This window comes from Centruroides sculpturatus, unplaced genomic scaffold (assembly GCF_000671375.1).
Source record: "Centruroides sculpturatus isolate CEXI.00-Female unplaced genomic scaffold, Cexi_2.0 scaffold54, whole genome shotgun sequence".
Classification (NCBI taxonomy): domain Eukaryota; kingdom Metazoa; phylum Arthropoda; class Arachnida; order Scorpiones; family Buthidae; genus Centruroides; species Centruroides sculpturatus.
The window spans coordinates 368,235-395,369 of NW_019384340.1; the positions used below are offsets into that span (position 1 = coordinate 368,235).

The 27,135-nt window shown below is 32.9% G+C and overlaps 1 protein-coding gene across 2 annotated transcripts; it reads right to left on the reverse strand.

Moving 5' to 3' along the window:
• Positions 1-1,626: 1,626 nt before the first annotated feature.
• Positions 1,627-26,028, reverse strand: LOC111633458 (LIM homeobox transcription factor 1-beta-like). 2 transcript variants are annotated; one of them, XM_023378035.1, is made up of 9 exons: positions 25,934-26,028; positions 23,312-23,403; positions 13,752-13,956; positions 4,469-4,686; positions 4,141-4,298; positions 3,787-3,864; positions 3,553-3,709; positions 3,359-3,457; positions 1,627-2,080 (listed from the first exon to the last, which is right to left on the reverse strand). In XM_023378035.1, exons 2-9 carry the CDS (start codon positions 23,355-23,357, stop codon positions 1,839-1,841), a joined length of 1,203 nt encoding a protein of 400 aa, XP_023233803.1. In that variant the 5' UTR covers positions 23,358-23,403; positions 25,934-26,028; the 3' UTR covers positions 1,627-1,838. The 2 variants fall into 2 exon arrangements, with proteins under 2 accessions (XP_023233803.1, XP_023233796.1); XM_023378028.1 differs by having other exon boundaries at positions 25,930-25,970.
• Between the last annotated feature and the right edge of the window lie 1,107 nt (positions 26,029-27,135).

Below are 27,135 nucleotides of genomic sequence, written 5' to 3' on the forward strand. Positions count from 1 at the left end.
AAATCGTTTTTTTCACTGATTTTTATATATATATTGTCGGTCATTTATCTCTCCGGGGCAACGTACGACACTTTTGTGACGTGAACAAAACAGGTGGGAAATGAGAAACTAAAATATCACCCAGGTAACAAAAATCATAAAAACACAGTAGAAAAAGTTTCAAAAAGTGCATCCAGGAGACCTCAAGTGCACCGTAAAAACAAGCCACTTTGAGCAACTAGTTCGGTTAAGAGAAAGGTGTAATAGCACTTAAGAGACGTAAGCTACTACCAGAGTAAAAAAGAAAAAAAAAAGGAAAAAAGAAGAAGGGGGAAGGAAGAAAAAAAAGAAGGCAGTTCTAGGAAGGAAAAAGGAAGAAAAAAGTTTTTCCCATCTTGCCTTACTGACAGTCTGAACGAACAGTAAGCAATAAGATCCCAACCTTTAATATCTCCGGGTACCCTGGAGGTTTTCACGAGCGACAGAGCAATATCCATTGAAGCGATATGGCTTATTGCAGTGCACATGTTGCCTAGCCGGTTTCTGTCAGCTTGAAGCTGTGTGATTGGCTAGTTTGTGTACGTGGAAATGGCAACAGCTTTCAGTTTGGTAGAATAGATGAAGTGACACAAGGGTGGTGTTGGATCAGACATGCACTGCCAATAATACGTGGAATAGATACAGAAGTGGACTTGGCTGTTTTGGGTGTAACAAGTGTGGCAACACTTTCACCCGAGATTTTTACAACTGTTTCATTTGTACCCCCCCTTTAAAAAAACTTTTTATATTTAAAAATTTTATAATTTTTCACCGGGAGGAAATTAATCCCGGGATCGAAAGTATGGAGGGAGAAGAAATGCGATATTTTTATATGGAATTTTTGAACGTAAAGTTTGACCCGTCTACGCTTTATTAACTATGACGTTGCTGCTTTCCAGTTCCGGTCATTCCAGGCTGGAATAGAAGGTACTGTCGTTCCGAGTTAAATAATGCTACCAATATCCGGGTCAAGACCCCGAGGTTAATCCTCACCAGGACCCCATAGAGTGAATAGTATTGTCTCTCCTGGACGTTGTAATCGAAGAAGAGAGAGAGTAGTTATCTTCATTTATCCCGCAACATAATTAAAGTTTTAATCGTTTTAAATCTTTTTTTATAATCTGTACATAAGAGTTTAACTTACTAGAAAACACGTAAGTGTATCTAGCAGTATAATAAAGTAAGTAAATCTATACAGGACCAATCAGATTTCCATCAGCACCACCTGTCGTGGTGCAATTGTATAGATATAGACAGTTAACGCTTCTGTTGTCCCTATAATATTTCCATTGAGCATTTGACTTATTTTACACACAGAAAAACGATGCGAAGTTTATATATTTTGATTAGAAACGGGTTAAATTTCTATATAATGGTCACTTCTTAGAGAAAATCGAAAGGTATCCTCCATCAGCGTGGCTTTATTTTTCGTTTATGAATCATCTACCATTGACACACCAACACAAAAGGCTAGGGTAAGTGAATAATTTATTCAACTCCCACACAAAAATAAAATAAAATGAACGAAACCAAAGGGTGAGGCATCCATTAACACCTCACAAAAAAAAAAAAATATTAACAGACAAAAAATGAGAAATGATAAGTGCTTCAAACCAAACGAATGTGCGTCATCGGTCCTGTATCAATCTATGTAACACCGCTAGCAGACGGTTCCATAGAACTCTATTAGGCTCCTACACGGGGTATTGTCTTTCTTTCGTGGAGTATCGGTGGACTTTTTAAACAGGTGTGTCTTCCTGTTGTCTCACACTTTCTCCATATCGGTTTAAACGTCGATCGGGTTTAAATCTTCCTTCGATTTAATTAGTAGCACCAAGGCACTCACACTCATTAGAGCTAAAATAGGACGTTTGCATGGAGTAAAGTTTGTCTATTGGATTCATAGATGCGTTAAATATGTGTCCGGAGTCGTTCAGTTGAGGTGTTTGTCCTTGGTCTATCAATACATCTTCTAAACCACCCAGACTGCTCTCGCTGTCCATACTTAGTTCTGTTTTCATGTATGCTGCTGTTTCCGTATGACTCGCCGAATAGAACTGACCTATAACAAAGAAATTATCCACTGTTAGAAATGTTATAACAAAGAATTTTCTAAAAAACATATTAAATTTATTATTCATTTTTTTTATTTCCCCGGCTGTTATATATAACAAAAGATAACCCCCCCTACATTTTTGGACTCGGAGAACCTTGAAACGTCGAGATAAGCAAAGGTTGAAGGTATTTTTCCTCTATGTTAGTGTGCGTAGAGAGCACGATTTTGAAGTTTAATAACTCCTGTGTCTTTTATCGAAAATTTCTGAAATTTTGCAGACAGGTTGGTGTATTAAGTGAAAATATTTATAGAAATTTTCAAGAAAATCGAGCCATTTTTTCGAGAGATATTAAGGAAATTGTGCCGCATCTCAGAAAGTTTCCTACTTTTTACTGGTAAAAATGTTTAGTTAAAAAAAAATACCGGAAAATCCATCTTTTTATCACTTTATTTACATTCTGGCTCATCGATACGTTTAATTTTTAACAATTTTTTATTTCAATTTTTGATTAAAAATCCACTTTTAAAACTATTGATATAAACATGGAATTTGCATCAATTAGATAAGTTTTAAATTGGAATTTTCGTCTTGAGATTCGATATTATATTGGTATAGATTGAATCTATTCAAAATCTGAACAATTCGAGACGAAAGATTGTCTATATTGGACAATCTTCCAAAATACGAAATTCAATTGCAGCTTGGAAGCTTTGATTCCGTAAGATGCGATCCGATTTTAATGAAACTTCGATACTACGTTATTATAAATTATTTATAACTCTATAAAAGGATAAAATTAAGAATTAGTAAAAAAAAATCTCATTAATTTTAAAAGAATTATTTATTATATATATATTTTTTTAATCTATATTTTAATTTATTATTTTTGTATTCAGTGTTAAACACGTATATACACGTTAATCCTAGTTTGAATAATGCTTTATATTGTATAACTATTCATAGATGAGGTTTATATAGTAAAAAATATAAAGGCCTATATAATATAATAAAGACCTTAATATAAATTAAGTTCATCATAGGCCATACTTAAATCGAATATCATGGTTTATCTATGGGTTAGATGTTTAATTTAATTTATTTTATGTTTAATTATGTATATAACAAGGCCTTAATTTTGTTATATTTTAGTTTTGTTATCATTTTATCTTAGGCCTATACTCGTTTCTATATATTTTGATAATGTACTTTTCTGTATATCCATTAACCTTTTAATAATTCTTCTGTATAATGTTATAAATTAATAAATAAAAAAGGAAACTTACTATCTGGTCCATGTCCAGGATAGGGCACTGGTGCTAAAGGAAACTGTGAAGAATCGGGAGAAGGATCTGTTCCTGCAGCCAACCTCGAATAAGGAGGAGCTGTAAGAGAATAATTCTTGTTTTTTTTAAATTGTCTACAGTGTTATTGTGTTATATATTTATATATTTATATATATAATTAAATATATACTTACTGTAGTCGGCAGCATCGCTGTGATTTAGATCTTCACTCTTTTTTGAATCTTTACCGTTATTTGTTATCTCGTTTCCTCCTCCGTTAGTCTGATTGCTGTCTGCTTGTTTTTGATTTTGTTGTTGTAACTGCTGCTGTTTCCTCTGAAGCTTTTTTAGCTGAAAAGTTCACTTTTATTGAACTTAAACTAGAAATCGTGCTAACCGTTACCATCAAATTTGAAATCGTAATTTACCTTTGCTCGTTGATTTTGGAACCAAACTTGAACGATTCGAACACTAAGGCCTGTCTCTTTCGCCAGAGATTCTCTTACCTAGTTTAAAACACCACACAAATCTCTGATCAATATATTTTAAAATAATAATAATAATAATAATAATTAATTAAATTTAATAAGATTAATTTAAATAAGAAAAAATGGCGTTATAAAAGAAAGCTTTATGGAATTAAATCAATAGTTTTTTTTTTCCTCCTTCCTCCTCCTCCTCCTCCTCCTCCTCATCCTCCTCCAATAACAAAAGTGCAATTGGGTAAAAAGACGTTAAAAAATGAATAAAAATAAAGTTTAAAATAGAAAAATAATATTTACCTTCCGACAAGGTTTTTGACTAATTTCAAAGGATGCTTTAAATGCCCTCCTCTGAGCCGTGGTTAGTATGGTGCGTGGCCTTTTTGGACCTCGTCGGCCATCTTGTCTTTGCTGTCCGTTGTGCTGTTGTTGTGGTCCAGTCAATTGTCCATTATCACCTGCAAGTCAGCGTAATAGTTACCATAAATGATTAATAATCAGCCTCTACGTACTTAATAGTAAACTATATACAATTAACATCTCGTTTCGTCTAATAGTAAATGGGTTTACAGTTTATAACATTCATGAATTTATTTACCGGTAATATCACCATTAAAATAATCGCTACCTCTTGTGACAATTTGCATAACGGCCATTTCTTTCTCGAAATCTGGTCTACAGTAAAGTCTTCCGTTCCTTATAACAAATTGATCTCCTTTTTGTAATTGCCTACTACATCCGACGCACACAAAACACGCTAAATGATAAACGTGGTCTAGAGCCCTCATTACTAATTCACTGGCCGCTATCGGTTGAATACATCCAGTACATTTCACAGCGTATAACCTGTGTACAGGAAAAAATAAATAAAAATATAGTAAGAGTAGGTATAGGCCTGGTAACTTAATACTAAAATAGCACGGAAAGTTATTAAGTTTTAAGCTTATTAACGCATTAATATAATGTTTTAAGCTACGTTAAATAATAAAATTAATTCTAGAGATGAGTAATGTTATAAAATTACAGATAAATATTGTTATAAAGTAGAAAGAATCGCTTAAAACTAGGCGAATATCACTAGATAGGTGGACATTTAGCGTAGAAAAAAGAATAATTTCTGTGTTACTGTAATTGTAAATAAGTTATTGAAGGATCCTATACGTTTTATGTTTCATTTTAGGCTATTAATTGTATTATTTTCTACGTTAAGAGTTCGATATTATAACTGAAAACAATAGGCCACATCTACTTCATCTTAAGGCGATTATGTTGTAGTGAAACTTATTTTAATATATTCAATTTTGATGGTTGTCGAATTAAGCATTGGAAATGTTCAACTGGCTTACTTTACGCCTAATTTCAATTTTGTTATGGGAAATATTACCCGATACCGCACTCATTAAAATAGCCGATGGTGAGTCAGTTGAATGCTCGTTCGACTATACAGTTTTTACTTTCTCTACTTAGATAAATGTGTTTGGTAAGAGTTATAGACTTATTCAGAGTGAATTTAGTGTGTGGCGATAGAACTGGAAGTAATGGATATTGGTTGAGGTTGATGGAAGTGAATTTCTGTAATATTTTGATCGGTAGTAGAGATTTTCTCCTGTCTTATTAATATCCGATAATGTTTCTATTTGCAGCGATTATAAATATCATTTTTTGATTGTTTACCATGCATTTTTACTCGTTTATGCCGTCGAAATACATTAATATCATTAATCCCTCGAGATTGGCGGCTTCACTGCAGCGCACAAAGTTTTGCAAGAAAGATACATTTACAGGGGACGGTGCTCTTTCCTCGTTTATTTATTTATGAAAAAAAGGAAAAGATTATAAGAAAATTGTTTTAAAATAGTCAAGAAAGAAACATTAGTAGAAAGTTTTAAAAGAAAACGACAATTAAAAGTTGAAAACTTCAATTTTTTTCATTGCCGCCAATCATACCGAGCGTAACAAAACATGCGATAGGAGAACAAACAACTGCAATACAAAGTTAAAAGTTTTAATTCCCTCAATTCAAGACAATTTATCAGACAAGTCTACCAAAAAACTAATACCCAGCCAGTATCCAATACAATACACTCATTCATTCAGAAGTCGCTACAGAAGTAAAAAAAAAAATGGAAAAAATAATATAAAAAAGAAAACTAAAAATCTTTCAGTAACTCATGTTTTTTGGATGACGTTCTCTATTGTCACGACGGTAGGCAGTTGACAATGATTGAATACTTAGCGTTCACAGTGCAGAATAATTCCAATAACTGTTGTGCAAAATAATGAAGCTAGCAGGAAACGATGGCGCAGACAAACAGGGAGAAGATGCAAGAGAGAGAGAGAGAGAGGGAGGAAAAAACCGAATCTGTAGTAGGACCACACGATCGCCTATCGACAAGAGCGTGTGGCCTTTTCTACTCTCCCCGCCGAGACAAGAGGGTTTGCAGCACGTGTCGCGCAAGAGCTAGTGCACACATACAGAGAAGAGAAAGAGGAGGGGGAGGTTCTACCTCCTCCATAAATCCCCGGGTCCGGAAAATAGTTCAGATTCCAGGAACACTTTCTCCTTTTCCAACCCAGTCTGCAGAGTCTTGTGCGCTGGGAAATCCAATAACGACAGCTAAAGTGTGCAGCTATATTGCATCCCTACAGTTCAGGGCTAACTGGAGCTTGGCATTTATCCCTATTCAAGCTGTCACTCTGTACGACGGGGTGGCCATCAATTTCAATTAACGAGAACGCGGCCGAAAGCCGACCTATGTTCCGACTAAAGCTAGATGCTTCAAGGACGGACTGGTGTGTTGTGAAACTTTTATTAAAATCACCATTACTCAGTTGTGTCGGATTTGAATGAATTTGCATGGTACCCGGATGTGGCCCTTTGTAGATGCGGGATTAGAGTTTAATCTTATGAGAAGGGAAGACGTGTCGCCACTTCCCCATTGTAGTTTACAACTTACGTCACTTCCTCTTGTTTTATCCGACTTTTAATTGATAATACGTTTCAAATTTGTCTTTATTAAGTTCGAATCTACACATTTCTATACTTTTCATTTTAATTAAAACACTAGCTTTTATTTTTAAACCATTTAATTTATATATATATAAATATTCAGCTGCTTGTAAACCATATCGGTAGCCGAATTATTAATAACTGTACAGAGTAAACACGGGGTCTTATCTGTTGATAACACGAAGATAAACATGAGATTAGCGTGGGAATTAGATAATATATAAAGCCTCTAACTTTTAAAACGGTTTAAATTCTTATTAATTATTTTCATTTTTAAATATATATATTATAAATATATTATTTTCTTTATTCAGTTTTAAAATAAAGTAGTAGAAAAATGCACTCAGCCAAAATTAACCACATTAATTTACTTTTAATTATGCGGCAACACTGAAACAACAGATCGAACCATTGAAAAAATATCATTTTTCTACAAAGTCACCGGTTTTTTTTAATATAAAACGTAAATAGGAACTGGTCTAGTGGCGATTCGGCATCAAATGATGGCTACTAAATTACATACGAAACAATAGAAGGCCCGTATACCAGCCGAATATAATTTCCTCCTTTTAAAGGGGGGGACATTTTCCGGGTCTTCTATGTTATTTCAATGAGTCTTGCAACAGGGGGGAATCACTCTCTATACAGTAAAGCAAGCTTTAAGCTTTGTAAAACAGTTTATAATTAATTAATTTACTCTAGTATAACCGATACGTTAGTTTACTGACGTATAGAAATTAATTTTTCTGCATTTATAATGAAGTAAAAGAGATAGAAGAAACATTTTTATCATGTAATGTAATCTTCACTTCATGGGATAAAATGAGGAATATTGGACGTGGGTAGTGAAAGGGAGGGTTTATAAATCTATTGGTCGATTCTCTCCCGACCAACGAACGAGCGACTCACATGTAAATACAGCCTAAGTTTAGAAGGAAAAGCTTCTATAGGTCCTGACAAAATTGATTGTAACTGTTGGCTGTTTCCAACCAACCCTCTGGTATAGTAGGGTGCAGAACTGCTCATCTTCTGCAAACAATTTCCAAGCGCTGAGCATGCGCTTCATAGTAAATCCAGCTACTGAAAGCTTACTTCAGATTTTTCTAATATCCTGTCTTTCTACTGTTGCTTACCAGACGTTTTTAACTAAACGTTGGGAGTTTGTACTTGGACATTTTCAACGTGGTACTCGATTCAATCGTTTTTTTAATATCCTGTAAGGAGTTTTGTTGACTGGATTCTTTTTTTTTCTGACTTTTCCTACAAAAGAAACTTCACTTCTTTTGTAGAAGAATATAATACCCCCTTATTTTTTTTAATTTTTTTATTTATTCCTCTCTTTCTTTCTTATTTTTAAGATGGTATACTTTTTTTTCTTTTTAAATTTTTATATAATATTAAGTTTATTCGATTTTTGACGTGTATATTCTTTAAAATGGAAGAAGGAGTTAATATAGAAAAATTACCTTTTTTTTGTAATTTTTCCGAAGTTTTATATGTAAATATTGAACTAAATTTCCTTTTAATATTAAGTATTTATATATATTTTCGAGTGTAGAAGAGTTTGAGAAGGGTTTCCTAGCTTTAAAATGGTGGTAATTTAAGAGAGAAATGCTTAGAAATATATAATATATAATATAAAAAGACGTAATTCTATATTCTGCGATTAATTCTAAACTCTTTTTTACAATTTCTATAGAAAAATCTTGTTAAATTGTCCTTCTTAGAGAGGTTAGAGGCTTAAAAGAGAGTAATAAATTTAGTTTGACTCGATAGTTTTTAATTATTCACTTCACAACTTCATTTTTAAATCAGGCGACTAGAGCTGTTTAATATTTAAAGGATAAATATGAATGCAGGCGAGAGAAGGAAGAAGAAGAAGGAGGAGGAGGAGGAGGAAGAGGAGAAGGAAGAAGGGGGGAAAGAATCGATTTTTATAAAATTTCATTCGATTTTGTAGCAAAAATGAAAATTTAAATAGCTATAGTCGATCACATTTTAAAAGTATAGAGTGAGGAACTACATCCTCTTCACGTTCAGTTGTGGAGCGATAAGTAAAATCAGTAAGTAGACAAAAAAACAACTATTAAATTGAAATTAGCCTACCTTAGGCAAGTGGGTGCAGTTATAGAAATCTATAAAGTTGGAACAGTCTAGTAAGAGAGGGCTGATGTTTACAGAGAGCCGCTGGCAACTGACGATGTCGTAGGACTGAGTGTTGACTCAAGGTACAATGTCAACACTGGAAATGTGCACTTTGCCAGTTGACGCTCTGAACAATAAACTGTGAATCACCCTGCGACTGGTTCGAACTATTCCAAATTTTCGAGTATTATTGAGTCTAGACCTCAGGCTATTCGAACTGTACGCTTATTCTCAACGGCACAAGAAATGAAAGAGAGAAATTGTTTCCGATTATTCCATTGCTAAAAATATGACTTATACATTAAAATTTATAAAGAACTGTTCGATTATAAACGTAGTATTAATATATTATAACTTAAATACTATAAGAAATTGCTATTTTTCTTCCGCATCTTTCCTTTAATCAACATTGGAGTTAGAGTTTTGATGCGGAAAATTAGCACAAAATTTATAAATAATATAAAAAAATGAAGTATTTTTTACGTATAAGAAAGGTTAAAAGTTAATTTAAAACGTTTAGGGGGTCGAATTACAGATAATTGAATTGTCGGGGATTATCAGAGGATAGTGTTTATGTTAGTGAGAACAAGTAGACTACACGAGGGGATAACGAACGAAAGCGGCGTGTTGTTATATAATTCGACAATGGAGAGAGGAATTAGTAAGAAAAGCAAGACACAAATTACGTAATAAACCAGAATTAGGCATTTAAATAGATACAATTTGTAACGGAGCAAACAAGATTGGGTTTAAAGGTTATATTTATTTAAACAAGATACAAGACGAGGGATGAAAAGAATTGAATGGATACGTGGATAAGGGACAACGCACTTATTTCAATGGGGAGACAAATCTTAAGCGAAAAGAGAAAGAACGAGAGAAAAAAAAGAAGAAAATAAAAACTTATTTGCAGATCAGTAAGTCTAACAAAAGACTACAACACCCTTGTCGATATCTCAGTCAGTCGTCACCAATTCAACTACCTGACAATAGAGACTCTATCGGGACAAGTCTACGTCTTCGTATCCTACCATTGAAGCCGGTCTGTCGTACACACAAAAGGCTTAGGCAAAGCCCGTTGAGTCACTTCACACCAAGCCACATTGAACTAAACAAACAACCCACCGAGGCACTTCTTTCCCAACTCACCACTCTTGCACACACACGCACACAGCTTATAGGTACTCTTGACCACTCCAAAGGCATATTTAATCCTTGGTGCAAAGCCTTCATGTCAAATATCAAGCCGTCTAGAAATTACTTATAATCCTCTCGTTTGACAAAACGGAATGAAACTGGAAAAGTAAAGCGACTTTTTCTCCAAACGTCCTTCTCTTTCAAAATCTCTTTTACTTCGGATGTTGCGAGTATTTTCTATTTAAGAAAGAAACAATGGAAAAGCAAAATAGGTGGGATGAAGAGAAAAACCGCTTCTTTTCCATTACTCTTTTCAAGCTGCTCTTAACTCTTCTGTTTTAAATAACGATGTCATTAGGTAGTCCATTAAGTCACTGTTTTTTTTTTCTTCTTCTTCTTCTTCTTCTTCCTCTGCTTCTCGATTTTTCTCAAATGCTTCTAGTTATCTGCCAGCTGTGGGTGTGTGTGCGTGTGCGTGTGCTTCGTATTTGTCATTGTTGCGTCAGCTGTGTTATTGGGACTGCGAAATTAACAGTTTAGGATTTTCTTTACTTATAAAATTCGACTAAAATAAGTAAATTATTAATTTATTCATATCGTGTGCTAAATCTCCTTAACGTAATGAGTAATTCTGTCATCGACATTACTAAAAGATAACCGGGATAACTTTCTTGCTTAAAAGAAAAGAAAAGAAAAAATAATAATTCGTTTCTCCTATTAAATTCGCCAATAAATTTATTAATTTAAGAAGGTTGTGCATCGAATATAAGTCCCTTTTTAGGCACGATTATTCGGGCTCGAACGACCGAAAAATGTATTCGTTTTTTAACCACTTTTCTCGATTAAACGGCCACTTAAAAGAATTAAAATCGTACGTTTTAACCCGGAACAACACTAGCTTAACAGTTTACATCGGCTAACGTTCTGGAATTCCAACGCTAAAAAGAAAGAAAAAAAAAATGGAACATTAAGTAAGGCAAATTCATTATAGCAATTACTTTCTTCTTCTTCTTCTTCTTCTTTTATTTAAAAAAAAAACCCCCGTCCAAAAAGTGTGGAGCCCTTTATCTTTTTATCTTTCCTTTACCAAAGTACACCCAATAAGAAACGTCGATGCAAAGAAAAACAGGCCGAACTTACATGAAAAATGAGAAGGCAAAGAGAAAGAGTGAGAGAGAGAGAGAGAGAGTATACAATTATCGAGAAAAAGCGTGGAATTTTCTTCCACTTTTTCCTATGCACCATTTGCCGACACCTGCAGCTGGGTCCAATACAGTCCTGTGTTAAGTTTTGACGAAGAAACGCCTTTAGAGGTGATTTACACATCCATTTTGACACCATCTGGACGAAGACATTTGTTTCGGAGTTAAATAGTCACGTAGTTTGCCATACAGCTTTCCTCTCTCTCTCTCTCTCTCTTAAAGACCGTGCAGATGCTTTTATATTAAGGAGAAAAATATTCTTTATTTTTAGAATTGTAACGATCTTCTTTGCTTAACGGGGGTTTACGTACAGTTTCTTCTGTCTGCTGATTTTATATATGCACGAATTCTGGATTCGAATTACTTCCTCCTTTATTCTGAAATGATAATGAGTATCAAGAGCGGCTGTGAAGTCTCTCGCATGCGTAGGTCTTAGGTAAGTGGAATAATGTATACGTCCATTTATCACATCGTACCAGCTAAATAAACGTGATAAATCAAAATGGACTCCGCCTAAACTAATCGGTTTAATTATTTTAACACGTGTTTAACCACCTTTTTTTTTTGGCGAGAAATTTGGCACCGGTAGTGGAAGTTGCTCCTCTTTTTTCCCGATTTCTAGGCTGGTAAAAAAGGGGTGTAAATCCTCGAACAAAGGGGAAAAGTTTTGCTTCGTCCCGTAGGAAATTTGGCCCGGCTACGTATACGTATATATATATATAAGGCATAGGGAATCAATTTGATATAGAGAAAGTCGCTTGGCCCACGTCAGCTGTGGCTAGGGGTGACGGCTGGACAACTAGCGGGGCGAAAAATTGTAGTCAATGAGGCGAACCAATCCCCCTGCGATCACCTGCTACGGGGAACCAACTTAATCCCGACTCATGCACAGGTGCACTTGTTTGAATTGAGTGCGTACATAAAGGAAAAAGTTTTCTAGGCTGCTTGAACTCCCTTGATTTATTGTTCGACAAACACCAACGGAGGGGGAGGAGGAGAAAGATGAAATTTACAAAGTTTTCAATTGTACAAAACAACAATTTTAAGTCGGAAAATTTTCCTACTTTTTCTCTGTTGAAATTGTTTAGAGGGATGCGAAATGTATTGTGAATACCGCATTATTTTTTTGTAAATTCCGCAAGTTATACACGCTCGGTTGAAAGTTTAGAAAATACTTTTTCTCTTACGGTGGCCTAAAGATCTGCAGTCGATCCGTAAGGAAAGATTGGTCTTTCTGTCTAGAAAATCTAAGATTTTTACGGATTTAAATTGGAGTAGAATTGGTTCTTCCCTCCCCAACGATTTCTAGGAATTGGAGCCATATTTATAAGGTTTAAACGTGTTAAAACCGCATTGCAAACCGCGATATTCATAGGATAGAAGAAGGAAAAAATGGAGGCAGCATCCAGAAAGAATGAGTGATGCCCACTCCCGCCTTCAACACGCGCTGCCCATAATGCCTTAGAAAAGGAGGCATAGAAGGGAGGTCGACACGTGGACCCCATACAGAAGTTCCCCGTCCGACATACCGGGCGTGACAAACGATTCGCATGCGTATTATAATGATAATAGTCGCACGTGCGACCGGCCCACACCGTATCAAAGATGAGAAATTTTCGATCCGCTCGTTGTAGATGCGGTTAACGATAAGATCTGTAAGTCTTCATTTAAAGCAGGGTGTTGTAAGATTAGAGAGAAAAGTGAAGTTAAATACGGTGTACGTTGTCAGAATCAATTACAGGGTGGGAATATTAATCAGGCTGTCGCCCCATGCCGAAAATAAGATGTCACATCGCCAACATGATTAATGGCCTTATACGTCGCCATCTTGTCTTGTTACTTGTTTAAAGCGGGTCATTTACATATTATTTACCGAAAACTCCCGTACGAGAATGGTCATATATTAAATAGATATATTTTCTTACATTACGCTAATATGCAACACGCTGGGATAAACCTGAATGCGCTCATTCAGGCCCAAACAATATTAACATGTGAAAAGGAAGGCAAGTCACCATTCGGTCTCTCCTTTTTGATCGGTTTAGCGAGCGTTAAATGGACAGTAGGGGAACACAACAATTAGGAATGCTTAGCATACGCTGCGTGTCATCCGATCCCCCCTTCTCCTGTGTTCTGATGAAGCCTCCTACGTGTGTAGCTCTGACGTTTATAAGGCTTCTGTTTTTATTTGTCTCTGTGAATGAGTCTCTCTCTCTCTCTCTCTTTTTTCTCTCTTCCCCCTGTTAACGCTTCTCCAATAATTTAATAAGCGCTCTAAACAATAAAAAAGAATCGAATTTTCGTGCGGCCTACACGCGTATAATGCGCAAATTACTCGTATTAATTCTATATTTACGGTAACTTGGGTATTAATATAAACGTAAGCCGCGTAAAATGGAAGATTTGAAGTTACTCACTTGTCATAATCAGCTTTACAATACAACTTCCGATCCCTCGAGTAGCAGGTTTGTGATAGATGAACATGGCAGACACTACACTGTAGGCATCCTTCATGCCAAGAATTGTCCATGACACGCATAATGTAACGGTCAATAATTGGTTGTTGACAACCGGTGCACACTTCTTTCTTTCCTGCCGGTTTCCTCACTGCTCCCGTTCCACCTAAAAATCAGCACACACACCAAGAAAGAAAGGAAAAAAATAATAATAATGAGTCTAGTGGAAGGTGACATTCGTTCGTACGTAACAGTTGCATATGATCCAAAGTTTATTTAAATGAATTTAGTAGTAAGAAAATAGCATTTTGAATAGATTTACCATCGAGTTTTATTGGCCAGCGGTGATCACTTTCAAAATTAAATTAAAACATTAACCATTTTATGCACTGCGAGTCAGTCCAAGCATTTACACAATTAGTGTACATTTGAGGAATTTAATGAAGTAGAGTATTCATCTATTAGATGTAATCTGCAAATCTTACTAAAGAGCAATTACCATTTAAAATCGGGATGTTTCTAAGATCACACACATCATTTACAAATTATTAATGCGTGTATCTTAAACCCCATGCAAGAATTCGAAACTGAAATTATCTCAATTTTCAATGGAAACTACGACTTAAATTTACCATTAAATGCGAAAATGTACAATTTTCTAGTAGTTTTACTCTTAAAAAAAACAGGAGTTTTAGGAATAAAACTACTAAAATTTAGGAATTTCACTCTAAAAACCCCTGTTTTTTAGTAGCAAAAACTATTAAAATTTAGGAATTTCACTCTAAAACCCCTGTTTTTTTAGTAGCAAAACTACTAAAATTTAGGAATTTCACTCTAAAAACCCCTGTTTTTTAGGAGCAAAACTACTAAAATTTAGGAATTTCACTCTAAAAACCCCTGTTTTTTAGGAGCAAAACTACTAAAATTTAGGAATTTCACTCTAAAAACCCCTATTTTTTAGGAGCAAAACTACTAAAATTTAGGAATTTCACTCTAAAAACCCCTGTTTTTTAGGAGCAAAACTACTAAATTTTAGGGAGCAAAACTATCCCAACTTTAACTCGTTTTTTTAATATCATAAAAACGGTATTAACATACTTCACGTCATTATTTTCCATAGAAAAAGAAATGGGTAGAGATTCGAGAAACTCTGAAAATATTTTAATAACTTATAGTTTATAAAACTCTATCTTAACTGGGATCAACGTATAAGTTTGGAAGGGAAGCGAGACATTTTATATATCACTAGTAATACAAAACTGTTAAACCCTCGCCTTGTCCGCCCAGTCCAGTCGAAGCGGGGAAAAGTGGGCCGGAACACTTTATTTACAGGTCTAGAAGGTTAATGGGACTCGTGGGATATGGGCTACGATGAATGTGGTCGTTGGGTCAAAGGTCATCCAAATAAATAAACGAAAAAATGGTACCTGTGGGAGCAATTCCTACCTAACGTTAAACATAACTCAATAGCGGAGTAAAAGTAAAGGGGGGTATTTGCTAAAAGTGTGAAAAGATCATCTTTCATAGATTATTCATCATTTTGTCAACTGTAAGACTTAAAAGATTCAAACGATCTTTACTCAAATATTTTCCCTACTTTTATTACTTTTTAAAGAGTTTTTCTAAGGATTATTACGTTACGTCAATGATTTTTTTATTATTTTATTTACTAAATAATACAACAGGAACATGGCACGAGCTTTTCTTCACTCCCTTACAAGAAAACGGGATTTAAAATTGTACAGGAACGTTTCTGGAATAAGAAAATCGTATAAAATTACCGAATTTATTTAGAAAATTTCAATAGAAGATTACGATAAGTGATAGGCCATTGTAGAAAATATAGGAGCTTCTGGATCACCATCCAATAAAGAATGAATCCTTCCTATACTGTTCAATAACCTAGATTAAATTCCACACCGTATATACAATTCTCATAGGTGAAAATACACCTTTATAAGCCAGAAAGTGTCTCCTCTGTATTTACAATGGTTTTGCATGAAGTAAACTTCTCGGTCATCTACAGGGTGCCACGTTGGAGATTTCACACATCCGAACAAAAAAAGAAAAAACCACACCGGGGGTGACTTCTGCCGGCGGAGTGGTACTCTGAAAGGAACCACTCGTGATAACCCCAAAGGCATAGTTTCGTAATGTTTGCATGAACAGAAAACATTCATACCGATCATTATTGTTCGTTCAATCGTGGCTTATGAGGACACAATATGGCGCCAACACCTACTCTTTAAAGAGGTGAATTGTGTTGTTGGACGACTGGGAAGATCTTCAACTAACTCATTTCCCACGTTACTCGACGGTTGCGTAGGACGTATACTTGATAAGTGTTTGGCTGTCGCAATGGGTGAATAGAAAAGCGTTGGACTATACAAGCCCATCGCCATCTGTCTTACTCTTTCCCCCCCTTTATTAAGCTTTGGTGTAAATAAGTCTAAATATGCGAATTAAGGGGAATGATTTATACGTTTCGACACTAATTTTTTTTAATGTATAATCGTGTATTTTGGTTATACTTCTTAGAAAATCGTTAATTATGTGGCCTTTCTTTATAATTTATACGAATTTAAAGAGGTGAATAGAATGTGGTGTATCGTTTTACACTACAAGAGTACATTTTTGTGTAAATTTATGATATTGCAAGGGTTATTAGGCCAAGGTGGTTATAAAGAAAATCAATTAGAATTGAAATATTTCCAATTTTCTCTTCAGTTGAAACATTAAACAAACCGAAAAAGTAAAGGAAGAGAATTTCCTATTGTAGGCCCTGATTATGTAGCTAAATACTAAATATTTAGGGGTTTCTTTAAGTAAAAATTCTGAGTATATTTCGACCCTTAATAGGGGGAAAAATAGGACATTTTATTCATTATATTCTTTACTTTTTTTGTAAAATAATTAGTTTAATTTGAGCCCCGAAATAATTTAAAAAATGAGGAAAATTTTCGACACTATCTTCCTTATCTTCAGCTAATTCTCTTTCCAACCTTCGACATACAAAACTATACTTCAAAACATCAATAAAAAAAAGGACGATAGGAAAATTCGACCTCCCCCTACTTGACCTTACTCCAGCCACCAGTTATCTGACCATCTGTCATACCCTTAAACATTTGTCAAGAGACCATCTTTTCTCTTATATCATGATCGATGTTGTTGTCTATCTCGACAATTTACGTCGTTATAACAACGCTGTCCAGGGTCTTAACAGTGACTGTAACCATGGTAACGATGAGGAAAACTTCGGAACATCTGGATTCGTGTCTACCAAGTTTCGTCGGTGGTTATTATGAACAGAACGATTACTTTGATCGACTTATTCCTCATAAGTTCCACTTTTAATGAAAGAGATAGAACTGGATGATCTTCCATTTAAAAAGAAAAAATATGCATCCGGATAAAGAAGATGAAGATGCTCCCGGATAACCCATTTAATAACACTTTATAGGCTTATATTTTCGGGTGCGGTGGTCCAATATAAACCGATAAATAGTATTTTTTTCCTCGTTGAAAATATAAATATATAAATGGTTAATGGTTTTATAAATGTATGATCGATGCTCCTCTCTCTGTAGAACACGGAGAGATACGTTAAAAAATAAAATAATAAAAGAACAAGAATAAAAAAAAGGGGTGGTTGATGTTGCAGGAATGTAAAGTATCTTGCATTTTTAGTACTCTCTTCATCCCAGTTGTGTAGAATATAAAAAGATAAAGATGAAAGAAAGATAAAGAAAAGATGGAGAGAAGCATCTCTCTCTCTCTCTTAATCCCTCATCTTATACTATTTTAATTCTATATTATAAAATAACAATTGTAAAAATATTTAAATAATAAAAGAAAGAATTCGTTTGATATTTATTTATTATAAAGAATTAATTTTTAAATTTAAACTGATGTAAAAATATACGGATGAAAGGATAAAAATATAAAAATTTTTCAAGATTTACTAAATATATTAACTTCTGAACATCATTAGACAGAAAGTATAACTTCCTAGTAATAAAATTCGACTCGAAAATTAATGGATCGGAAGGTTATTGCATTTATAAGCAAATTGCAGCCAAAGTAAAACACACTCCATAATATATACAGAAAGGGACTGGTTATATACAGTTTTTGAATAAATTGTAATACACTATGCACTTTTGTATATAGAATTTTTCTTTTATCAATACAGAAAATTAACATTTATAGCCTTAATTTCGAAGGCAAACAAGAAAGATTTCTTTAAGCCTGAATTTATTATACAGTATTAAGATTAAGCCTTTGAATAATGCAATTTGAAGTTTTATATATATATATATATTTAGATTTTTTATGTATTTAAATAATTAATTATTATCGTAAACGTTCATTTTACATGCGATATAAAGCATGCAAAATGGAATGAAGGAGGATGCTGGAAGAAGGATGAAGGAAGATGCTGGATGAAGGATGAAGGAAGATGCTGGATGAAAGAAGATGCTAAATGTTTGAGTTTATTTATCGAAAAATTTCTAATTAATTTAAACGTTGAGGAAATTCTAGAACATCTTTCTGGATTTTTTCAGGGAAGAAAAGCATATTTTTCCTTTAAAATTATCACTAAAAACATTAATTTTATAACTAAGAACGTTACCAGGCTCATAAAATTAAAGCTATATTAACTACTGACTCATATTTTCATGGTAAAAATCTTTCTGACTTTATAATTATATAATATATATTAATTTCCCTCAAAAATATGCTCAAAATTTAAAAAAAAAAAAAGAAACATTTTCTCTATCAGAAATCCAGAAAGACATTCTCGAAAATGCTCACAATTCTTCAATTTTTATATTAATTTTTAAATGAAAGCTAACTTAAACCTTTTAAATTTCAATTATTTACCTTCATTTAAAGCTTGTAAATATTAATTTACAACCTTTAAATAAACTGACTTCATCACGAACTTAGATCCACGTCAACGTAACATTATAAAATCCTCCTTCCCTATTTAATTTTTTTTGGGAGGGAAACTTAATAACAACGACCTATTTATTTACGTATAACAAAGAACAAATTACATTACTGAATATTTAATTTTCTACAATATTAAATCCCCTAAATTCTTATATAAAAATCACAATAATATATAAACCCATCCAGAGTATCAATTGGAGAAATTATTCCATAAAAAATAAAGGAAGGAAAAATAAAAAAAAATTGAAATTTCCAATTAATTTATAAAAGTTTCCTATTTCTCTAACATCATTTATATCTATTCTTTTTATTCAATTGAAAGAAAACTGTACAAAAGCCTATCCTAAATCGATACTCCTTTATATAATGCACAACCCAGATGCACAACTGTCAAAGTAAATTGCCAATCTCTTTATATTGATGAAAGTCGTCAAAATATAAAACTCAAGAGTTTTTACATTACATACAGACACACTCACGTACTCACCAGTTTATAAAAATTAATATATTCAGTCTCATCTTTCCTACCTTTATATAAAAAAAAAATTATATTCTTCTTCTTCTCTCCCTCTTATAATTTATAATAAACATTACGTTGAAAATATTATATATTTATGTGTATTTTTACTATACTTTACACCCCCTTTTTTATATATATTTTAATCAAAGAAATTCTTACTTTTATTATCTCTTAATAGTAACTTTGAAGGTAGTTTTACTGTGTTTTCAATTTACTTTCGACTATTTCTATTTAAGAATCTCTCTCGCATATACTAAAACATGAAAAATACTTTATTGTCTGATTGTTTACCTGGATTTTTCTTTCTTTTTTTTATTATTTTACAGTAGAAATAACGTTAAAAAACTTGATGTTATTTGTTTTTCTAGATTCCATTTTCAATCCTCTAGTTGTCATAGACACACTGGATTGTAAGGTTCTTCTTCTTCTTCGGTTTTCATTGTTTGTAGGGGGAATTTTTAAATTTTTGAATATTTAAAACATAAGAAAACATCTATCCATTGCTTTTGTTTTTATCCACACGTCAATTTAAATGTTTTAAATAAAAGATTTTTCGTCTTTTACTCGACAAGATCATCTACGATTTATTATGATTTTTAATATGTTAAATGGTTTTATTATATTAAAATCGTATATTTTTTATTATTTCCGTATATTATTATTTATTTTTTTATATAAAATGCGGTTTTTTTAACAGAAAAAACGAATAAAAAACGATAATAATAAAAAAAGGGTGCTCGGATTAATTTCAATTAAGCGGAAAACAATCCAATTAAAGTCACTATTTAAAAAAGTGAAACAAAATTAAACTACAGTCGATAGATCTATTGTGAGAAAACTTCATTTGTTTCTCTTTTTTTAGGGGTGTGTGCAACGAAATAACGCGTAAAACACGCGTAAATAATAAGGTTAATTAAAGATAATTAATGGAAATAATCGAGTCGTAAATGAGATTTTAGTTACCTTCGATGATATAGAAAAGCTGATTGGTGGAGATTGGTGCTACTCACTCGATTTGTACTGCATTTGTGGTCCTGATACAGTTTTATTGAACTCGAACAAAGGAAACTCGAGCCGCGGTCGCATTAAACAGTTTGCCAGAAAATATAGGTTTCCTATACTTTTATAAATCAATAGTTTTCAAGGGGAAATGTGATAGTTTGTGCCTGTTCAATGGAATTTTCTTCCTTTTATTTTCACTGTTTTGATCCAGATAAACACTTCATATTCTAACACCTCATTTAGAAACACCCTTTAAATTTATTCATTGTTTATTTTCTCGATGAAGTTATATATGAAATGTACTGCGTATATAAATTTGTACACGTATGCTCTACTCGCTACCTAGTACAATACAGTACAGTAACGTTATATACGGTATCAAAAAGCCTATATCGTTATATTGTATATAGAAGACCTACCGTTTAATACTACTATACAATGCATTATATATAAAGTATACTGTATAAGAAGAGAATTGTTAAACCTCTACGGATACGCATTATGTATACAGCACACTAGAAACCCCTTTACAATACGCAGTGTAAGTTACTTTATACATTGAATTGTGTTTAAATAAATTCGGTAGTACTTTATACGTATAAAATTATATTTTTTTTAATGGTAAAGTATTTTAAATAACCTTCAGAATTTAAATTTCATTAAGTTCTTAACTTAATCTTTTATAATTGTGTAGTTCTTTAAGGTGTATCTTATTACAAACTCCTCTTTACTACCCGAACAGTAATTCTCGCTTCCATCTTTATTACAATCGTTCTCGGTTTTCCACCTTTATAAATAGTTCTATATTAATTTCCATAGTATATAATTGTTTTTTAATGTCGTTCCATAATAATTTTCCATTAAATAAGTTTAATTTTTATTAAATTAATTATAATTCTTCATAAAAACATAGTCTTATAGCGAAGAGTTTAAGAGAATTTTGAGGGGGGTTCTACTTCCGTTTTACTACAGTTTTAATACGTTTCCTTGTGTTATAAGAGACCTTTAAGAAAGAATTTACTCCCTTTATGAAAGAAGTACCGAAGTTTCCTTACGTAGGCCTTCAATTCTTAACAACTGTAACCTAGTAGCCAGGCCTCCGAGTTACCATTTTTTTTTTTTTACTTATCTATATTAAAAAATAGTTTCTTTATTTAAAAAAAAAGGGAGCTTTCTAAAAATGTAGAATGTTAAGACCTCCAAATCTATAAGAACCCTTGAAATGACGTCAGAAGTAATCATAAAGACACTTAGAAAACATCAAAGGGAGGAAAGGAGAGTTTGAAAAGTCACTCAAAAAATCTATAAGAAAAAAAATAAAATAAAAGTTTCAAAGATATTTTGGGGATGTTCGACGGAGCGCATAGTTTCAAAATATTTGCTAGTGACCCAATAATGTGGTATTTTAATGATGGATGTGCATTGAGAAGTCATAAAAATGCGAATGGGTCTTTCTCTCACTCACTCACTCACTCACTCTCTCTCTTTCTCTCTCTCTTTTTTCCACCCCCCAATTCTTACTTGGGTACTCAAAACTCTACATTGGTATTGTTGAGTTTTAAAAAGTGAGTGGTTATCGCTTCGGGCTAAATATTTCTCTTTATGGAAAGTTTTTCCCATCTTTTGAAATGGAACTAAAGAAACTTATAAAATTCTCACTAAACTAAAACTTAATTGAGTGTAAACCTTTACAAATTCGTTATTCATTCTTTAAAAAACCAAAAAAATATCAGCTTCACACGCTGACCATCCGACGGGATAATCGAAAATTATGTACAGCAAGTAGTTGAACGTGTGTCTCTCTCTACCCCCCCTTTTTTTTTTACTTAATTAGCAAGATAGTTACTACACTGATCGATAGAACAACCGTAATTTTCATTAAAAAAATTTAAAAAAAAAATAGTTACATCGTCGTGTCGTATTAAAAACTTTCTTCCCCCTCTTTTAAATTTAACCAACCGACCTAAACTATTGTTTTATATCGGTTTTTTTCTTTAAAAAAGTGTCTAAACCCTAGTCTTGTTGACAAAATTTACAACCACTCATAGACAAATTAAACATTACAGAGAGGATGGAGAAGAAGAAGAAGAAGAAGAAGAAGAAGAAGAAGAAAAAAGGTAGGTAACTAATTAAACAGTATTATTATACTTCTATTTATAGTCTGTTTAGAGTTAAATATAGGAGTTAACTAAATTTATAAGAGATGTAAGAGAGGAAAAAAATGATGGATTTTTAAAGAAAAAAAAAAGAGAAAGGTTCTTAAATTTAAATTTAAACCCGTAAAATACCTTTTAAATTTCGTTGTGAGAGTAAAAAAATGTGTTTTCTATAAGGTAGAATGGTTAGAAAAAGAGATTTTTTTTAGTGTCATCTTCAGTTAGAAATGCTCCTAAACCTCCAAAAAAAATCACACATCCTTTAAGTATATCGTTTTTATAACCGAAAATATAATTATTAAAGTAGAATTTATGCTAGGAGAATAAATTGAGAGACAAAATTCGAAATTTTTCAGCATCCTCCATTGGAAATTTCACTTAAGATGGGTGTTACAAGAGAGTAGAAATCGGTATTATTTGTCTTAAATCCTTTAACAAAGCACTGGATATGGAGAAAAATCACGTTTTTCGGATGATCGACGTCCATTAACCAATAGAAAAAAAAAAGAATACTTAAATCGACACTATTCAAAAGGCAGATTTACAACAGGTTCTAGCGAAAGCAGCCAAACGTTAAACGAAAGAGAAAAAAAAAAGAGGAAGAGGAAGAAGAAGAAGAAGAAGAAGAAAAATCTGGAAGTTGCGATGAAAAATTCCAAAAGAGAATTGAATTATAATTTATTTAAACATCAATAAAATTCCCATTCGATTCTTTTTGTGAATCCTTGCATAGTGCGTGCCTTTTTAATAAGTCGCCTATTTTAACAAGGCATAGGCGCATTCGTTGGAGCGTTATAAATACCGTATCCATTGAATCAGCATCAGTCAATAACATTAATAGGTATGCCTACTTGAATTATACATGAATGGTGATCATTACTTACCATTTGTCGTTGTATGGAAACCGCTATGTTTTTCCGTTACTTCCATTTCTCTGATGATTCGCTGCACTTTCAATTTCTCAAAACTGAGCGCCCTGTAAGCAAAATTAACCAAAAAAATTCGGTACTTTTCTTAAATATTTTTCATTTATATTAAAATTAATAAGGATTAACTTCTATATTACTCGTATATGGCTATTAATTAATTAAATATCAAATCGTTTATAACTAATAATACTCCCTGCGCATTATAGTCGAGTTACGTCTTTCTTTATCTATTTTATCTTAATGTAGAAGGTTAGGCCTTTATATATAAATACTTATAAAGAGAAAGGATAGTGTTTTTCTTATTTTTTAATTGTTTATCCATCCGAATCAATTAGTTTAAAAGATTTTAACGCGCGACTATGTCTCACGCCTAAAAATCCCAATGAAATTAGTTATAAACATACCCTCCCGTTATTATAGATTAAATTTGTAGTATAGTACTTTATAAAACACGTAAAATTGTTAATTAAAATAATCAGTTTTGACGTAGGCCTAAGGCGAAATCAAAAAATTCTTCTCTATTCCTACAGTTTTATTTTTATCATTTAGCATCCTTCGTAACTCTTCCGCATCCCTCTTTTTAAGAAGTTCGTTTCTACATCTTAATTACAACATTATTATATTCTACACTAGAGTTTAGTCCACGTTTTTTTCGTAGAAAATTTCATTTGTTTTCGTAGTTTTCTTCACATTTTAGCTTACGACGAACACCGTTTTCTATTAAGCTAAGGCTAATGTAATAAATGGGTTATTATTGTTACGTCCTATTGATAAAAATCCTACGTGGGCACGGCTAGTTCAGATCCATGCACTCCATTATGTCAAATGTAACGAGCTGCTGACAGAAGTTTACTCTAGACAATGATTTCTAGCGGGCGTGCATCTGAAACTCGAACTCTTAAAACCCTTCGAAATTTGTACTTTGCACAGGGAAGGGAGAAGCGTGCTTTTCTTATAATTGTCTACTCGACTAGTTCTTTAGAAATGAGTAGAAAAATTACATTATAATCTCTTATTTTTAATCGGAAATTATAATATACAAAAGCCAATTCGATACTTTTAGGCCTATATAATTTTATTACTAAGGCCTCTCAAATATGGCCTACTTCGTTTACGTTACGCCTAAAATTTCGGGCGTAGTAAAGAAGAAAAAAAGTTAGAAAATATACTTAATAAATCGTATATATTCTTTATATATCCGAGAATAATGAATAGTTATAATATTTAAAGAAACTATGTGAAGCTGTACATGTTGAGATGCATTGTAGTGTGTTGTTTATGTAAGGATTCCTTTGCAGATATACACACAATAAGCCAGAGTTGTTTGCTTTGTCTTCACTTAACAAAATTTTCTAACTTTCTAGAATCTATTTACGCCATCGAAGACCGTCGTCTCGTCTTCACAAAACACTACAAAATCTAGGGATTCGCTATAATAATCCTCGTGTATTCGGATGCGAATATATTTCCGGGTATCGATGGAAAAATAATAATAATAATAATAATAAATATGGGAGCTTCGGTAGAGTTTAGTTTACAAGTGTTTACGTGTTATAAGTGTTGATTGTAGACTTAATATTCGAACATCCAATATAATCTATGCTTAGGCGTAAACAACTAGCAAGATACTAGTGTATAAAAGAAACGAAAAATACGTTTTTCTTCTTCGGATTTTCAAAGAAATCTTATTTCTTCCAAGAAGAAGAAGAAGAAGAAGAAGCGTAGGCCATACTTGAAAACGAATACAAAAAGACTCGTCTACTTCACTAAAAACTGAAGGGATTTCTCTCTGCATGAAGTCTACGTTTTGGTCTTTTAAAAAATTCGATTAACATTTTTTTTTACCTCTCCCCCATTCGATAATACTGTTTAGTTTGGAGGAAAAAAAAAACTACACACTCACACACACACACACCCCTCTTAACAAATACTAAACTCTTCAGTATACTTAAGCCATTACTAATAAACCGAATTTTTTACTCCCCATCCCTAAAAATACCTTTAAAAAAACAAAAAAAAAAAAAATGGTGTCAAACACTAACACGGATCACCCCCCAAAAATACTAACGATGGCAAAACTAATTTGGTAATTTCTATCGTTTTATATATATATATATAAACTATTTGTTTGGACCGAATAGTGTTTTAGCTATACGAGGGGGATACAAACGTTGCCATTTTTCCTGTGTGTGTGTGTGTCGCCCACCTCACATGGCAAGATCTATGAGGGTACCGACTTCCCTCCCCAACTTTGCAGTGTCTAACATCTGTTGCCATTCAAAGTGTCATAAATCTAGTATATTGCTAGCTTTGAGGTCCATCGCTAATAAATTCTGATCGCTACCATGGATATCTCCGGAAGAGATAGTGGCATTTTAGATATACCTCCGGACAGTCGGTAAAAATTTAAATTTTTCTAACCCCCCCCCGCTTATTAAAAAATATATATAAAAAAATTCCGGACATATTTTTGTATTATAATTATTATTATTTCCTTTGTCTTCGAAGGAAGAAAATGTTATAAAATTTATAAATTATATAGGATTAAAATATAATATATTTTTAATATTTACCTACCGTTTAGATATTCAATAACCGGCATTCGTTATGGGATAATTGACGATCCAAATTATTCAAAATTATTATGTTTTTTAACAATTAGAAGAAGTATTGTATATTTAAAAAATGTCTTCCTTTATGTACAATTAAATAATAGAAATATTTTCTTCCATTCTTTCCACTGATATTTAAAATAATTTTTAACAATCTTTCCATGAAAACACACCGCTTGACTAGAATCCGTTCGTGAACAGATCTGTGTTTAACATCAAACATCCAGTAACTAGTGGGTGGGGTTTTAAGAAGTAGGTGGGATCAATCTCGACCAATACTAACACGAGTTAACTTTATGGGGTGTGGACTTAACCTCGGTGGGTGTGGTTAGCCTCAAGGCTACTTTTAGATGTCGTTTAAGTAGAATTTAAGGTAGAGAGATTTAGAGTTAAGTCGCATGCTTAATAGACATCCGAGTTGAAATGGTATTAAGATGACAATAATGTAAGATGTAAAGAGATACTTTTCTGTTTATTGATCGCCTTATTTGGTATAGGTTTCGCTACATCTTATGGGGGTATTAAAGATGGTTACTCTTATTATATATTTCAATATTCCAATAAAGAATCCTTATGAAATCTATTTAAGAACATTGGGTATTATGTTACACCTGTTGATAAGATCGTATCAGAATCCAATATGGAGTTTTTTCTGTCTGTAAGTTTGAATTTTTAATCGGATAATCTTCTGATTTTTTTCCTTATTTTAAAGGATTTAATTGTTTTTAAGTATAAAGAGTATAAAAAGAAAACAATGGAGAAGACAATCCTTACAGAACATACCAAAATTTCTTTGCAATCGATTAAGAATTATAAATAATAATTAATTAAAGAACAGTTTAGTGTATATATATAGAAGAATGGGAAATGGGTAGAGCGCTTGGATACTTGGTGGATCATTAACTATTAGTTTTGCCTCCCGTGTTTGGGGGAGTATTGAAATGATTCCGCAAACTATAAAGAGGCAACAAAATGACATTAAAGAGTGCATATCCCGGCTTATGTAGTGAGGCTAACAATCGAGCCGGCGGGCATAACACACCGTGGGAAATTGTTCGAAGATAATCCCCAGAGATTGACTGGAGTTAGTGTAATTGCTTGATTGTAAAGAGTAGAACCGTTACAGGATTTGCATCGGTAGCGACTAGACCGAGGTACAAAAACTGT